The sequence below is a fragment of the Mytilus californianus genome, unplaced genomic scaffold (assembly GCF_021869535.1).
Source record: "Mytilus californianus isolate M0D057914Y unplaced genomic scaffold, xbMytCali1.0.p SCAF_7, whole genome shotgun sequence".
NCBI lineage: Eukaryota > Metazoa > Mollusca > Bivalvia > Mytilida > Mytilidae > Mytilus > Mytilus californianus.
In genome coordinates, this window is record NW_026262723.1 from 18,052,819 (window position 1) to 18,066,982 (window position 14,164).

General features: G+C 31.1%; 1 protein-coding gene across 2 annotated transcripts in view; it reads left to right on the plus strand.

Moving 5' to 3' along the window:
• Positions 1–14,164, plus strand: part of LOC127709288 (uncharacterized) — a 145,342-nt gene that overhangs the window by 44,745 nt on the left and 86,433 nt on the right. For both annotated transcript variants that reach the window (XM_052214746.1, XM_052214747.1), the window contains exon 20: positions 10,817–10,954. In XM_052214746.1, coding sequence (XP_052070706.1) covers positions 10,817–10,954 — 138 coding nt within the window. The remainder of the gene's footprint in view (positions 1–10,816; positions 10,955–14,164) is intronic.

The following is a 14,164-nucleotide window of genomic DNA, read 5'->3' on the forward strand; positions in this document are numbered from 1 at the left end:
TTATCCTGCAATCGACCTCTCTACTATACTAATACAGGTGTACTGATAACACGCAGCAATATACATATACTAGACAGATACAGTCTCCTGGTATCCTGCTTCTGTTGCGAGCACACGGTTATGTCAAATTAATGTTTTCGTTACGGGTCAATTTGGGTCCTCATCGCAGTCCGCGTTTAAGTCATGTCGATTTCTTTCAAAAACAAATTTCAACGATTGGGATGGAAAAAAATGTACAAAATTCATTGCAGGATAAAGACAATAACTGTATAGTGTCTTTAAATATCAGCTGTATTTGTGCTAGGCTTGAAACAGGAATAATAGCTCCCTCAAGCTCGCATTACACCTGTTTCTTAGCCTCATACAAATACAGCTGATATTTAAAGACACTATACAGTTATTGTCTATTTATTTTGTGATGCATTTAGATATTGAACTGATTTTTTTTCAGATATATATTGGTGAGCTAAATATGTTTTTTAATAGTTGAATTACAAACTTTGCATGGAATGATGGAGTCATTGTATAATTCCACATTTTAGCTCACCTTGTCCACATGGCCACATGAACTGTGGTCATCACTTTGCATCCATTTTCTGTCTGTCTGAAACCAATGTTTCTGTATCCACCAGGCCAATTTGAAGCAGGCAGGAATGATATATTTTGAAAAGAACCTCATTTCATTTTGATTTGGGGAAATCATGGCCATGTGATCCTTTGGAAATATAGTCAAAATATTTTGAACCTTAATGAGATTGATAATTAGAAGACAAAATGATCTTTCTGTTAATGTACAACGTTGATTGGATGACAAAACATGGCATCATTGTTAGCACATAGTACATTATGAATTCCTTAAATGCTTTATGCAGTTTTATTTCATGAATTCACAGACGAATAAATGATGGTGGTGTACGGGAAACCTCTTGAACATTTTAGTAAAATTCAAGCTGCAAATGCACCATGCTCTCTTTTAGTATTTTATAAGATCATATGACAATGTTGTGTATAGATATATATATACCAGGTTAGAAATACAGGCTCCTTTGAGCCTCTAGTTTTAGTTTTAGTGTTTTTTAAATATTGCTGTCTTATACCCCACATCTGTCTGTGTTCAGTTGTTTAGTTTCTTTATCATATTTTTCAACCAATTGTTATATGTTTTTACAGAGATAGATTTATGTGGTGCATACCTGAAATGCCCCCTTAAAGTAGATGATAAATTTGTAAATTTGGTCATTTTTCAATGGAAAGGTTAGAAATAAATGTATTTTGCACATTGCTTTCTCTGCTCTGCTGAAAGATGAATTTTCCTTTGCAATCCGTAAAACTGAATCGTCAAATCCACATATTTAGGAAAGTAAAAGAATTAGACCATCCTTGATTTCTTTGTTTTATTCTCTGAAATATAGTTTAGTCTTTTTATCATATTTGTTAACAGATTGGAAGTGATTATATGAAGATTTATGTGGATTATACCTGACATACCCCTTTAAAGTTGAAAAAAATAAAGAAATATATTTCTCAGGCTGTCTTAGGGAAGTTTTTCAATCACACCATCACTCGAACAAGTCTTTGAGACTGAAAATCTCACCATTATTTTTTTTAGATTTCCTCCTCTTAAACTCATATTTTGGAAAGTAAAAGACCTCAACAATCCTTGATTTACTTTATCTCTGAAAGGCTCATTCTTATGGTTTTTGTATTCCATTTCTTCCATACTTTATTGTTTCTCTTCTACAAAGGAAGACATTATGTTTTAGTAGTGTTTCTTTTTCTTTGACTGATTCTTCTGCTTCTCATACAACCTTGTATGGGCTATTATTTTTTTAACTTTTGACACTTGCTTATGATATTTGGCATGAAGGTGTATTGCCATATTAATTATGTGTTGCATATCATGACCATCATATGACCCTGATCTATGACCTCAAGGTAAAATACTTTTTTTTAAATTACTTTTTTCACTTTTGACATAGGCTTTTGGTATTTGACAAATGGGTGCAGCCCTACAATATGTGTTGCTTTTTATGGATGATGACCTTCAAGGTCAGTGAAAAGATCAAGGTCAAATATTTGATATATTTGTCCTCCCCAAAATCATATATATTCTTGCTTGCCATTGCAAGACCTTTTCAGTGCAACTAAGAGTTTGCCCTTGGAGGTCATGCCCAGCCCCTCATATGATAAATTTGTGATCTCAAAAATGGTTCAGATACCAACCCCTAACCAATATATAATCTGAATTTCCTTATTAAGACCTTTCTAGATAACCATAGGTGTTGTCATCAATGGTTAAATAGCTTGAAAATTTTCATATCCCAACCCCTAAACCATATCTATTCTTAATCAGCATGACAACACCTTTGAGTATAACAATTGTTTTTTTACTGGGGTCATGTCCCTTATATAAACTGTTCAGATCTCAAACCATTAACCACACATTTTTTAATTTGACAAATGGATACCGGATTCCATTCTGGTTTTAGAATGTGATTTTTTTTACTTGAGTGACGTCTACAGATGAAGGGGAGACATAAGTTTTAGTCTACTTAAACAGATCTACCTAGTTTATTTCATTTTAGTAGAAAGTTAAATATTGTATTTGGTCTGTAGATGCTTCATTGTGCCTTATGTAAGTCTGATATATTACCCTCAATTTTTATGGTTCGTAATAAATTTAGGTAAGTTTTCCTTCACAGTATGTGATAAGTATACATGTACCATTTTTGATTTGCTTCAGTTAAGTTATATTTTAGTATCTTGAGATATGAACTTGAACATGTGGAGAAGCCTCTGCTTACTCTTTCTGAGCTCATGATATCACTGATATTTTGGTAGGATTTATGTTGCTCAGTCTTTAGTCTTATATCTAGTGTTTTTGTTGGCTGTTGTCTTCTTCATGCCCCCACTGTAGCGGAGGGGGCATTTAGTGTTACTCTTGTCCGTCTGTTCCATCCGTCGCGTATGTTCCCAAAATTGGTTTTTGTTCTCCAACTTTAGTTTGCCTCAATCAAATGTTATAAAACTTATACACAATGCTTATTACCACAAAACACAGACCAGATTTGAAATTGGGTGGAGTCACTTTTATTGTTCATGAGTAATGCCTCTTTATAAACATAAAAATTGCGTAATTTTTCGTTTCCCTTCTCTAACTTTAGTTTGCCTCAACCAAATGTTATAAAACTTACACACAATGCTTATTACCATAAAACACAGATCAAGTTTGAAATTGGGTGGCTGGTGTGGTTGGTTTTTCTTCCACTTATGAATTTGATTGTCTATTTGGTTTCTTCTGCCTATTTTATAGAAAACTAATGGAGTACCTGGCAACAAAATTTCATTGGTTTATCAAGCCAACTTGGTTATGAGGCAATTTCTGTGATTGTAGAATACCAATGTTCAAGCCATCTTGTACGGCAGGTTCTATATACTTGTGTTTATCTTTTGCATTGTAAGATTCGATGTCATTTTTTGTTGTTGATTTTGACCATGTTTTATTTTTCTATCACTGGTATGCTATGGGATGAAATACTCCTGTCTCACCCAATCTCCTTGATGAGACATGCTAAATTCTGCTTTTCATGCAATATTTGAATGGTTTCCATCTTTTTGAATGTTTCAATGGGTAAGAAAAAAATTTGAAAATTAACAAAAATTCAAGAAAGATATATCTCAGGCTCTGCAAGGAAGTTTTTCAGTCGTCCATCACTAGAACAAGACTTGTTTAAAACTGGAAATCTCGCATTATGTTTCTTAGATTTCCTCGTCTTAAACTCTTGTCAATGTTAGATTCTTAATATCTGTTAGAAAGGCGGTGGTGATATTCTCCAGGTTTAAACAATTAAAGTATGCATGGTCTGTTTGTCAGTAAATATGTTTGATAGGTGAACAGTTTATGGTATGTTAATTCATCATTGGGAATACATTTCCAGCAACAACATTCCATAGATGCCTACACCAAGTCAGTTAAATGTAGTTCATTATTTGTTGCCACAGTTTTTGTGATGTAGCCTACTGTTACAAATTTATTATCAATACTAGTACCATTTTTTTCTGGACAGCTATGACATAGGAGAAGCTGTTACTAAGTCATTGTTAAAGGCTTAAACAACAGTGAGGTTATGATGTTTTTTTTTCTTTAAAATATTGTTTGGTTGTATCTTTCTCACTGACAGTCAAAGCAACGTTGCTTTATTTTTTCAATGAAAATACATTAGATAAGATAAGACTTTGTAAGATATAATTTTATTAAGTAAATACCAACCACAAATGTTAATATACATTAGAAATTATTTACAATTCCTTTGCAACAATACCTAAAATTGACAGTCATGAACAAATTCCACTTTATAACCGTATAAAACATCCTTCCAGAAAATGAAACAAAACATGAAAACTTATTAAATGGAGCCATTCATTTGTAATACATGTATTATCCAAGATAAATTGTATACGGCAATTCATTTGAGTATTTGGCACTAGCATGAACAGTGTTGACATATAATCTACTTATAACCTGATAATTCAAAATTGATATAAGAGACAGCATTAAATAATATGTTTATTAGTTGATTTTACTATTCAGGATAATAATAATCTTTATTTACTAAAGTCTACTATATATATACATTATAAGATACATATAGTATACATAGAATAGCATAAAATATTGTTAAACATATTACATGTCAGTTCTTAAGTTTTATGCAGAAAATATGAATTTACCCAAATTAACGACCTCTCTTAAATTTTTTGAACTCATTAATTGTACATATTTATTTCTTTGAAGGTTTTCTCCAATAATAAGGTTAAATAAAATAAGATATAAGACCCTGATAGGTGGGACATTTTAAAATGAAATGTATATTGTCCTCAATGTCATCCTTGCAAAAACTAGTATTTCTTCTAGAAATTACCATGTAATGTCCACATTCTATAGCTAAATTATGACTACTAAGTCATATTTTGGTAATATATGTCTTATAAATAACTTGTATTGGTTTACATAAATAATACTGTAACAAAAAATTGTGAACCATACATCTATGACTTGAACATTTAACTAAATTACTCAGTTGGCTGTCAAAATCTTGCCTCAGACAATCAAACAGGCGCTGTTTAATTATCAAATAAAAGCACAGGATAGTTAACTTCTATAAAATAGCATTGATTTAATAAAAAATATCACCTACACCTATAATAAGCAGCTAATTTTTAATAAAATACAACTAATTTGTCTTATTACTTTGACATTTTTATATCATCATATAGATAAAGAGCTGCACCATGAGTGCATGATACACCCGTCGCTTTTTCAACAAATAAAGTTCCATAACTCCTCAATGCCATATCAGATATTTATAAAAAAATAAAGGGAGCTTGTTTTAATAGATATACACCAGTCACCAAAGTTTAATAAAAATTGCTCAAAACATTTTTGAGTTATTGTCTGAAAACTGGAAAATTACCCCTTTTTTATGAATAAAATCCCCATGACTCGAAAACGTAAATTCTAAAATTTATTAAAATTGAAAGGGAGCTCACATCAATAGATACAAATTATTCACCAAAGTTTCATGAAAATTGGTTAAAGCATTTTTGAGTTATTGTCCAACATATGGACGATGGACGTACAGATAGACGGACAACGGTATACCATATTATGTCCCATAAACGGGCATAAAAAAACAATAAAACATTTTTAAAATACAGTCTGTGGAACATAACAGTTTGAACTAGTATTTAATTTAAAAAATTCTACATTTTCTAGTGTGCAATGATTAAAAGACATTACCAGTAGAGTTTTTTACTTCCATAATATTTTTACAATAGCCTATAGATGTTTCTTCTCCATAGGTGGTGCCTTATGAGCACCAAATATTTTGCAGCCATTACAAAGTACATTGTTAATAGTCTCAGGTCAAAGTGTTTCACCTTTGGAATATTCCCTATTATTTCATACAAAAACTTTTTTAGTAAAAATTCTACTGAAGCTTTTTCTTGTCCAATTTTTAATTAAATACAGAAATGTCTGCAGTTTCATGGAATAGTTATGAAATATATTTATGATTTATATTTTTTAGGAAAATTACTGTTTAAATACAAATATGAAAGTTAAAAATAAAACGCTATGCTCCACTTAAATACAGTGTAACTTGCTGATTTCTAATGACATAAATTTATGATATGCTCTGATATAAAGAAGGAAGAAAACCTTCTCAATTAATTGCTGGAATGATGACGTGTTTGTTTCATTTTACATACATTCGTGTATTCTTACATCACAATAGCAAAAATATGACATTTATGTCCTGATGAAGTGAATTATCTATTATTTAGTGGCTAAATTCAATAGTAACAGTAACTGGTTCTCGTAGCCATAAGATACCATGCCAAAACTACCACACTAGTAAGGAGCTTCATTTTCTAATCTTCAGTCTTACTTTCATTTGCATCAATATTCTCGCGTTGTTTTAATGTTCAATGAGATCGGCATCCATCAGGGTAGGGTTTACAGAGAGTATTTTTACAAAGACTTTTAATGGGAAAAATGGGACTTCAATTTTTGGCCGGAAAGGACAGGAAGCTGGTTTATTCAGGGTCCGGTTTACCCAGGTTTGACTGTATTTAAAACTAAGCTGTAACTACTACAGTTAAATGTTTTAAATAATTGCATTTCTCAGAAAATTAAAAAAAGTATTTGTTTCTGTCTGAAAATTTACTTTTAAACATATGGTACCAAAAAATGAAACAAGCAACAAATCTCAGATATCGGCCCAAAATTGGTCACTCACAGACAGTCAAAGTGGTTAAACAACCCAGTACTAGCTCATAGATTATCACTTTGAAAATGTCTATCTACTTTATTTGAATTTTCTTGTCAGTGTTATTTGAAATAGTTTATACATGACAATAGAAGTACATATGCTACAGTTATCTTCAATAATGTTCTTAAGTCTTACTCCAAAACATAAACAAATGGAAACGGTAAATGTGAGTTCTATATTAACCAGTATGTTGAATTCAATTATTAACAATTTCAAACACTTTCAAATAATGAAACATTTCAATTTCTGCAGTTACTAGTTTAACATCCATACATATGCAGTAACTTGTATCATTAAAATATATATATATGCAGTATATATATAAATTTCATTTTCATGAGCCAAACACGGTAATATATATATATATATATATATATGCTAATTTAAACAAACTTTAAAATATCTATCCTTCAAACTCTCTTTCTTGACCAGGAGAATTTGTATCTTTAAAATTAACAATTGTTAGGTTTGTTTGAGAGGCTTTGGCAAACTGTAAACTTAACAAAAATCTCAATTGTTATAATATTCAATGTTGACCGTATTTTAAAAAATCCTTATAGGCCTTAAAAGATTTTATTTTTTAAATCACGACTTGAATTACAATTATAAATACTTATGATATTTTTATATCTACCATCATAACTCCACTATAGCCTTATGAATGTTACTATTTTGATTTGTCACTTGAAAAGTTGAAAGCTATTTGCAAATTTTCTTTATAAATTAGATTTGTTATTAAAATCCGGAACACTGAATCTCATAGACTTTGGAATTTGTTGTACTGGTTGTAGGCGGTGAACATCCCATATAGAATTTTGTTGGACTTGTGAAAACAAGGCAGTATGGACACTCTATCCCTATGTCTGTTGTATTGTAGTAGGATATCAGACTAGCAGAACTGTTAAGGATATGGAGGTGATGGTTAAGAGCAATAACAACGATGTTGTCTGATGGTGTAGTTGTTATATTGGCAATCTGCAATGGTTTATCCTTTGTGCTTATGTCTTGAGACCCAGAGTATTCATTTAAAATATCTCCATCCTTACCTAAAACCAACACCCTTCCTACATAATCTTTTGAAAGGCAATCCACAGCACAAATATTCCCATTACTGGTGCTGGTAATTTTGAATGGTAATGAAAATATTCTTTGTTTATGATTTTCTTGTTCATACACAGTTAGATGATTCCCCTTCTGGTCCATTACAATCACAACTCTTCTTCCTGTCACAGGGAAGATATGACCAGGACTCTTTGCACCTACAATAACCTTGTGATCATTGGCTATATGGACATAAATTATCAATAATGGATCCACACTGTACTTTGAATCACTGACTTTCCCAGTCTTTCCATTTACAAGTTTTAGCTTTGATGTTCCATCTGCAATCAGAAGATCATTATTATATGTGACTGCTATACCTCCTATTGAAGTGTTTATGGTAAATACTGTTGTGAGAATGTTCCCTTCTGGCTTTACTTTGTGGGAGAACTTAGTGGTACCATCACCTATCCACAATGAACCATCAGAACAAGCAGATATATATTGACAATATTTTAATTCAGCGGTGAACTCCTTGTTCACTTTCATATCTATTACGTTATTGCTGGAACTAACATCTTCATACAATGTTCCAATATTTGATTGCAAAATATTCCCTGGTTTAAACTTTGGCACACTTTTATGGATATCATTGACTGCTTCTATTTCATCATCCAATGATTTTAAGATGTCAGTATTTTCAAAGAAAAAAGACATGTCCAATGTAGTAAGCATTTCTTCAGCTGTCTTAAAATGATTTTTCATTTTTTGTCTGCTTGCTGTGACATTTTTCTCCTCTTTAGAAATTGAATCTTTGATGCTTTTCATTTTCTGATTAACTTCTTCTATAAGTTTGAGAGCATATTTATCTACCTCTCTTTTTAATGCTTCCCTTTGCTGTTGAATATTTTGAATGGTCTTCTGACAATTCGAATTCTCCATATCTGTTACTTGCCTAAGCTTTCTCTGTCCATCATCCAGCTTTGTCTCATTCATTACTAATTGTCCTTTCCGATTTTTTAGCCATTCTACTTTCATTTCATATGCTTCTTTTATTTCAATGAAAGTATGTCCAGCATGACCTTTTGTAATGCAGCTGGGACAAGCAAGTTTATCACAATTACTACAGAATATACAACATGATTGTGTTGTGTGTACTTTACATTTGATGTTTGTTAAGTCAATGTTTCTATTGCCACCACTCACTCCTACCTGTTTTATATCTACTATTGTGTGGTCTTTAGCATTTTTGAATTTCGGATGAATTTTATCACAACACTTATTACACATTAGCAAGTCACAGTCAAGACATTTCCATTTTAACTTGGTCTCTGATTCACAAAGGTTACAAGAAATAATATCCTGAGCTTTTATGATAGATTTTGATAACGCCATCTTGTACAGGTATTCTACTTCCTTGGTTTCAAAGATTAAAGTTCATGGGCCAAAAAATTATATTTTATATCTATATTTAGATTTAAAAATCATATATATTGAGCTTCATTGTTAACAATTACAGCATTGAATTTTGTAGATTAAAACAAAGATTTATGATATATTATATATGTTGAATGTGATATGTGTTTTAAAAAGGAATAATAGATTATGGATTCCTTATTGATTGATAATAAGATAGTTTATTTAAATTATCACCTATCCATAAAAATGGACGTTTAAATATACCCGTACTGAGCTTTAAAGGTTCCATTTTGGACATATAATGCAAAATGAGAAATTTTGTAGGATTTTATCAATAATAGAAATTGTGAAAATACAAAGTACATTTTCATTTCAACAAATTGTTAAACCATTAAGAGACCGTTTCAGTTTATGAAAACAATAGGTAGGGTGTATGAAAAATATTAGGATCAATTTACACAGTCAACACTGAGAACTTTTTTTTAAATTAGCATAAAACCAAAGATGACAACTGTGTTTTGGAACCAGACACCAGCTTATATAGACTAGTCATTGGTTTCCACTTCATATTTGCTCATATTTTGTTCTTCTCCTGTATTTTCTCCATATATATGGAGCATTGCCTATGTGTTTAGTGTCGAAGCATTTGTAGATGTTAAAATGGAGAGATTTGGTAAATGAAAATTAAGCTCCATCACCTATGCCGCCAAAAAAGAGGCCTGTGTAAAAGCTGACATATATATATATCAGTAATACAATGGTACAGAGCCTCCTTTAAAAAGTTAAAAGGTGGTACTCTGCATATTGTGAAAACTGAAATCACTCCATAAGGTAATTGAATTAGTTGGCAGTTCAATGACATGCTTAACAAATCCCATAAATTTTGTGTATAATTAAAATTCAAATAAACAAAACACACAATTTTTGTTACATCAAAAACTCCAGAAACACAATCTGGAGGAAACACAGATATTTGTAATTAGGGGATGGAATAAATGGAACTTTTCCTCAGTGAAGGATATTTGGACCTTTCTTCAAGGAGCTTATGTTTTTGGGAATGATTCCGTGAACATAGTGTCTCCTCTTATATGTTAGATTAACAGGTATGGATATTAACATGCATGCTGAAGCTTTGGCAAAGCTACTTCCTCATGTCAAGCATAGTCAAAGTATAGGTGTTTATGTCCACTCTGTGGAACAGTATACCAACATTTCTATTAGTTTTGTTCTAATATATATCTTGCTGTTCTGTATAGCGTTTATTTGAAGGCATCAGTATGATTTTCTATAATGTTTGCATTTCTAGTCAAGGGTGGACTGAACTAGACCAGTATTTATTGTCTATCTTTTTGGCAAGTAAAGGCTTTGTTTTATTATATCTATTTCCTTGGAAGATAATACTTTTAATACTCTGTTTATAGGCTATTCCTGACTGTGCAATTGATTTAATTCTAAGTTCACACTGTACTTTATTGTTGATATTTTTAGGTAACTATAAGAAATTATTATTGTTTCTATTTAAGGCATCTCCAGGCTGTACTATATGTAAGTTCATTATACAAGAGATTGACCACTTCATTGTACTGAATGAGTCAGCTTCAGCAATCAATGCATCAGTATATAACTTGTGTAGTAAACTACCAGCTCCACTTGACAAACTGGTGAGTAGATCATTGCTTCGGTAAATTTCTAGCTCTACAGCTCTGCAAATCTAAAATACTTATTGTGATCAGAATTAATCAAAGTACTGAAGTACTGAACATCGGATGACCGCAGGTTCTTGTGGATGGTCAAAAGCACATGTCACAGAAACAGATCACATCTCTATACCTGAAACTGAGGTTAATTTACAGAGATTTTTTTTTTCTTATACAAGTTCGTGCTTGGATGATGAATAAATGACAGGAAATTCAACCTCACCGTAATAACTATTATAATGTAGTGATACAAATCAGTATACCTTAGACTATTATACTAATATAATAATAGTTCCAGAGAATACACTGCATGGTTTGTTGTTATATATTATGTTAATATTACAGTTGCATGTATATATAATTTTCATCTATTTGTATATCATACTATTCTACTATTGTTATAGTGTAATGCAAGTGCATGGTGGACACTCTTCTGTAAAAAAAATCAAAGTCTTAAAGGCTGTAAAAGCAATTGCTGCCATGTTAATGTTTTGTGGACTTTTATTTTTCATCCATATATATAAGAATAAAACCTGACAGGACAGGAGTGTTGACTAGTGAGAAGCAAGACGGTTTTAACTTTATATCAATATAAGACTTTAGCAGGAAATCATTTTAAATATGTTTTATATTTCACAAGGAGACAACAAGATATGGATTATCCCCTGGTAGTGTTTGTAACTGGGCAATAGTTTCCTTTATTGATTTAATTTTAACCATTTTCATAATTAATTTAAATTAACCATTCAGTTAAAACATTTCAACTTTCCAGACGCAAATGTTGAAAAACGGGACAGAAATAAAATATCTTACAAGACATAAACATGTAAAAAATAAATATATATTTCAGCTTACTAAAAATATTTTCATAATGTTACTTTGACGTCATTTCTTAAAACTAAGTCCCAAACATAATTGCTCAGTTGACATGTGTCATCCTCATGCGATACGAGATAACTATAATTCTGATGCAATCCCGAAAAGGGGGGTCATCACAAACAAACATGACATTAAATTGTCATTATACGAACTAGAACAAACAGCTCTATGTTGCTTTGATATTTATCAATTTTCAGGAAACATGTGAAATAAATTTCAGGTCCATTTCATTATAGTGCCTAACAAGATTGTGTGAGGTAGACGAAATTGACCTTAAAACGATCGTATTGTCTTTTGATGTCCAAAAATAGGCAGATCGGACATATAAGGACTTTATCTAATGACTACATAAATTTGGGATTTATTATTATTATAATATTCTAATGAAACTGAAAATTGTATTTTTTTTTAGGATAAACAACAATTTTACCTGGCGTAGCCGTGCATAAATGTTATTCTGCATTTATCTTCGAAAAATGGCGTATTTAATGGAATAGAACGTTAATACAGTAAACTTTCTCTTTTTTCTCCGCAATAGGCTATCAAAAATAATTTATCTAATGTGTATGTGGAAAATTATGTGAAAAGATAAAAAGTGGCAATTGTTACCTTTCATACCTTAAGTTTCATTCATCTGATTCTGACCAATGCTTATATACTAAATATCTATTTATATGCCGCTATTATTGTTGTTGTTACCAATAATGTAAATCAATTGTATCTGATTTTATGCCCTTTATGGGCCCTGTAATTTGGGAAATAAAAAAAAAAATCTATTCATTGATAAAACATAATATGGACTGGTCCAGTGTCCAGTTTGCAGGTCATTTAATTTTCTGTACACATTCATGCACGCTCTGATTTAATCAATATACTCGTACGAAAAAGCATGAAAAGTTTGAAGGTAATCTAATAATAACTTAATCCAATCAAATTGCATAAGATTCAATAACAATGTCAAGTCCACATCATAATGAGTAATAGAGGTAAACTGGGTAGGGAGAAAATGACAGATATTTCAAGTTAATATTTATGCAATAACGAATTAAAATTTGTCAACCAAAAGTTTTGCTACAATTTCAAAAACATGTCGTTCTGTATGGGTATAGTTTTCGGATCTTTCATTAGCGTATTTAAGGCTATAAAAAGTTTGGGCTTTAAAGGTTCACACAATTATTGACTTTATACAGAAAATTTGTCCTTGTAAAACATTTAATAGTTCACAAATGATACGCGATTTTAAAGTAAAATTATTTCTTAAAACACTGCAAAAAATTTCATTCATATTGATAAAGTGGTATCGTCATAAAGTGCGTTGAAATGAACAGTGGTATAGCAAACATCGAATTCCCTCACAAAATGTTATCACACACTACAGTAAGGGGAGTCAGTTAAGTTTGTCTATATTTAGATACTATACAGGTAATCATTTGACTACGTATACAACCTGTGTGACCCTGTGTAGTGATTTTGATTTTACGATAAATTCATGAATGAACGATAATTTTATGAATGAACATGAGCACCTGACCTCTTTCTTAAACACCTATTAAACATATAAAACCGTATTTAATAAGGAGATAATTCAGTCAAATTTTCAGTACTAAATCAACAACTGAAATGATTTCATTTTTTGATGAAACATCGTACGAACGGAGAACGGAATCGCAGGTATAAAAATGCACTTTTTTCCCTTGTAATGACCGCGGATCTATAATTTTTATAGATCGGTTGAAATCCCAAAACTAATTTGCATAATGGAAATTTAGGCGATAGCAATACATCGGAGTGACCTCAAGGTTATCCTCTGTAAAAATCAATTATTAAATATTCATCCCATTTGAGGCTTTGTGATCACACCAATTTGTAATGTGATAATTTAATCAATGCCTAGCAACCAATTTATACAGATGTGATCTTATTTTCTTGCAGCTCAATTTGAAAATTACCTTGGGTTAAACAAACATTTATTATTTATTGAAAGAATAAAAGAATAATAAGTGCAACAATTTTTTTTTCAATTGGTTTTACTCAAGTGATGGCTTTTTCCAACAAAGCAAATTTGGTCTGATATTTTTTTATATAAATCTTCATGAAATGAAAGAAAATTGTGGATGAAAATAAGTTAATACTGTAGGCAGGAGACGACTATTAATAAATCAGTGCATTACTTCATAACACTAAATTCAAATAAAAAATAATTCCATTTGTGTTTTTTTCACTTACATATTTACAGGGAAGTATACTACTTTTAGGGGAAAACTATGGAATATAGAAAAATTCATCAGCTCTATC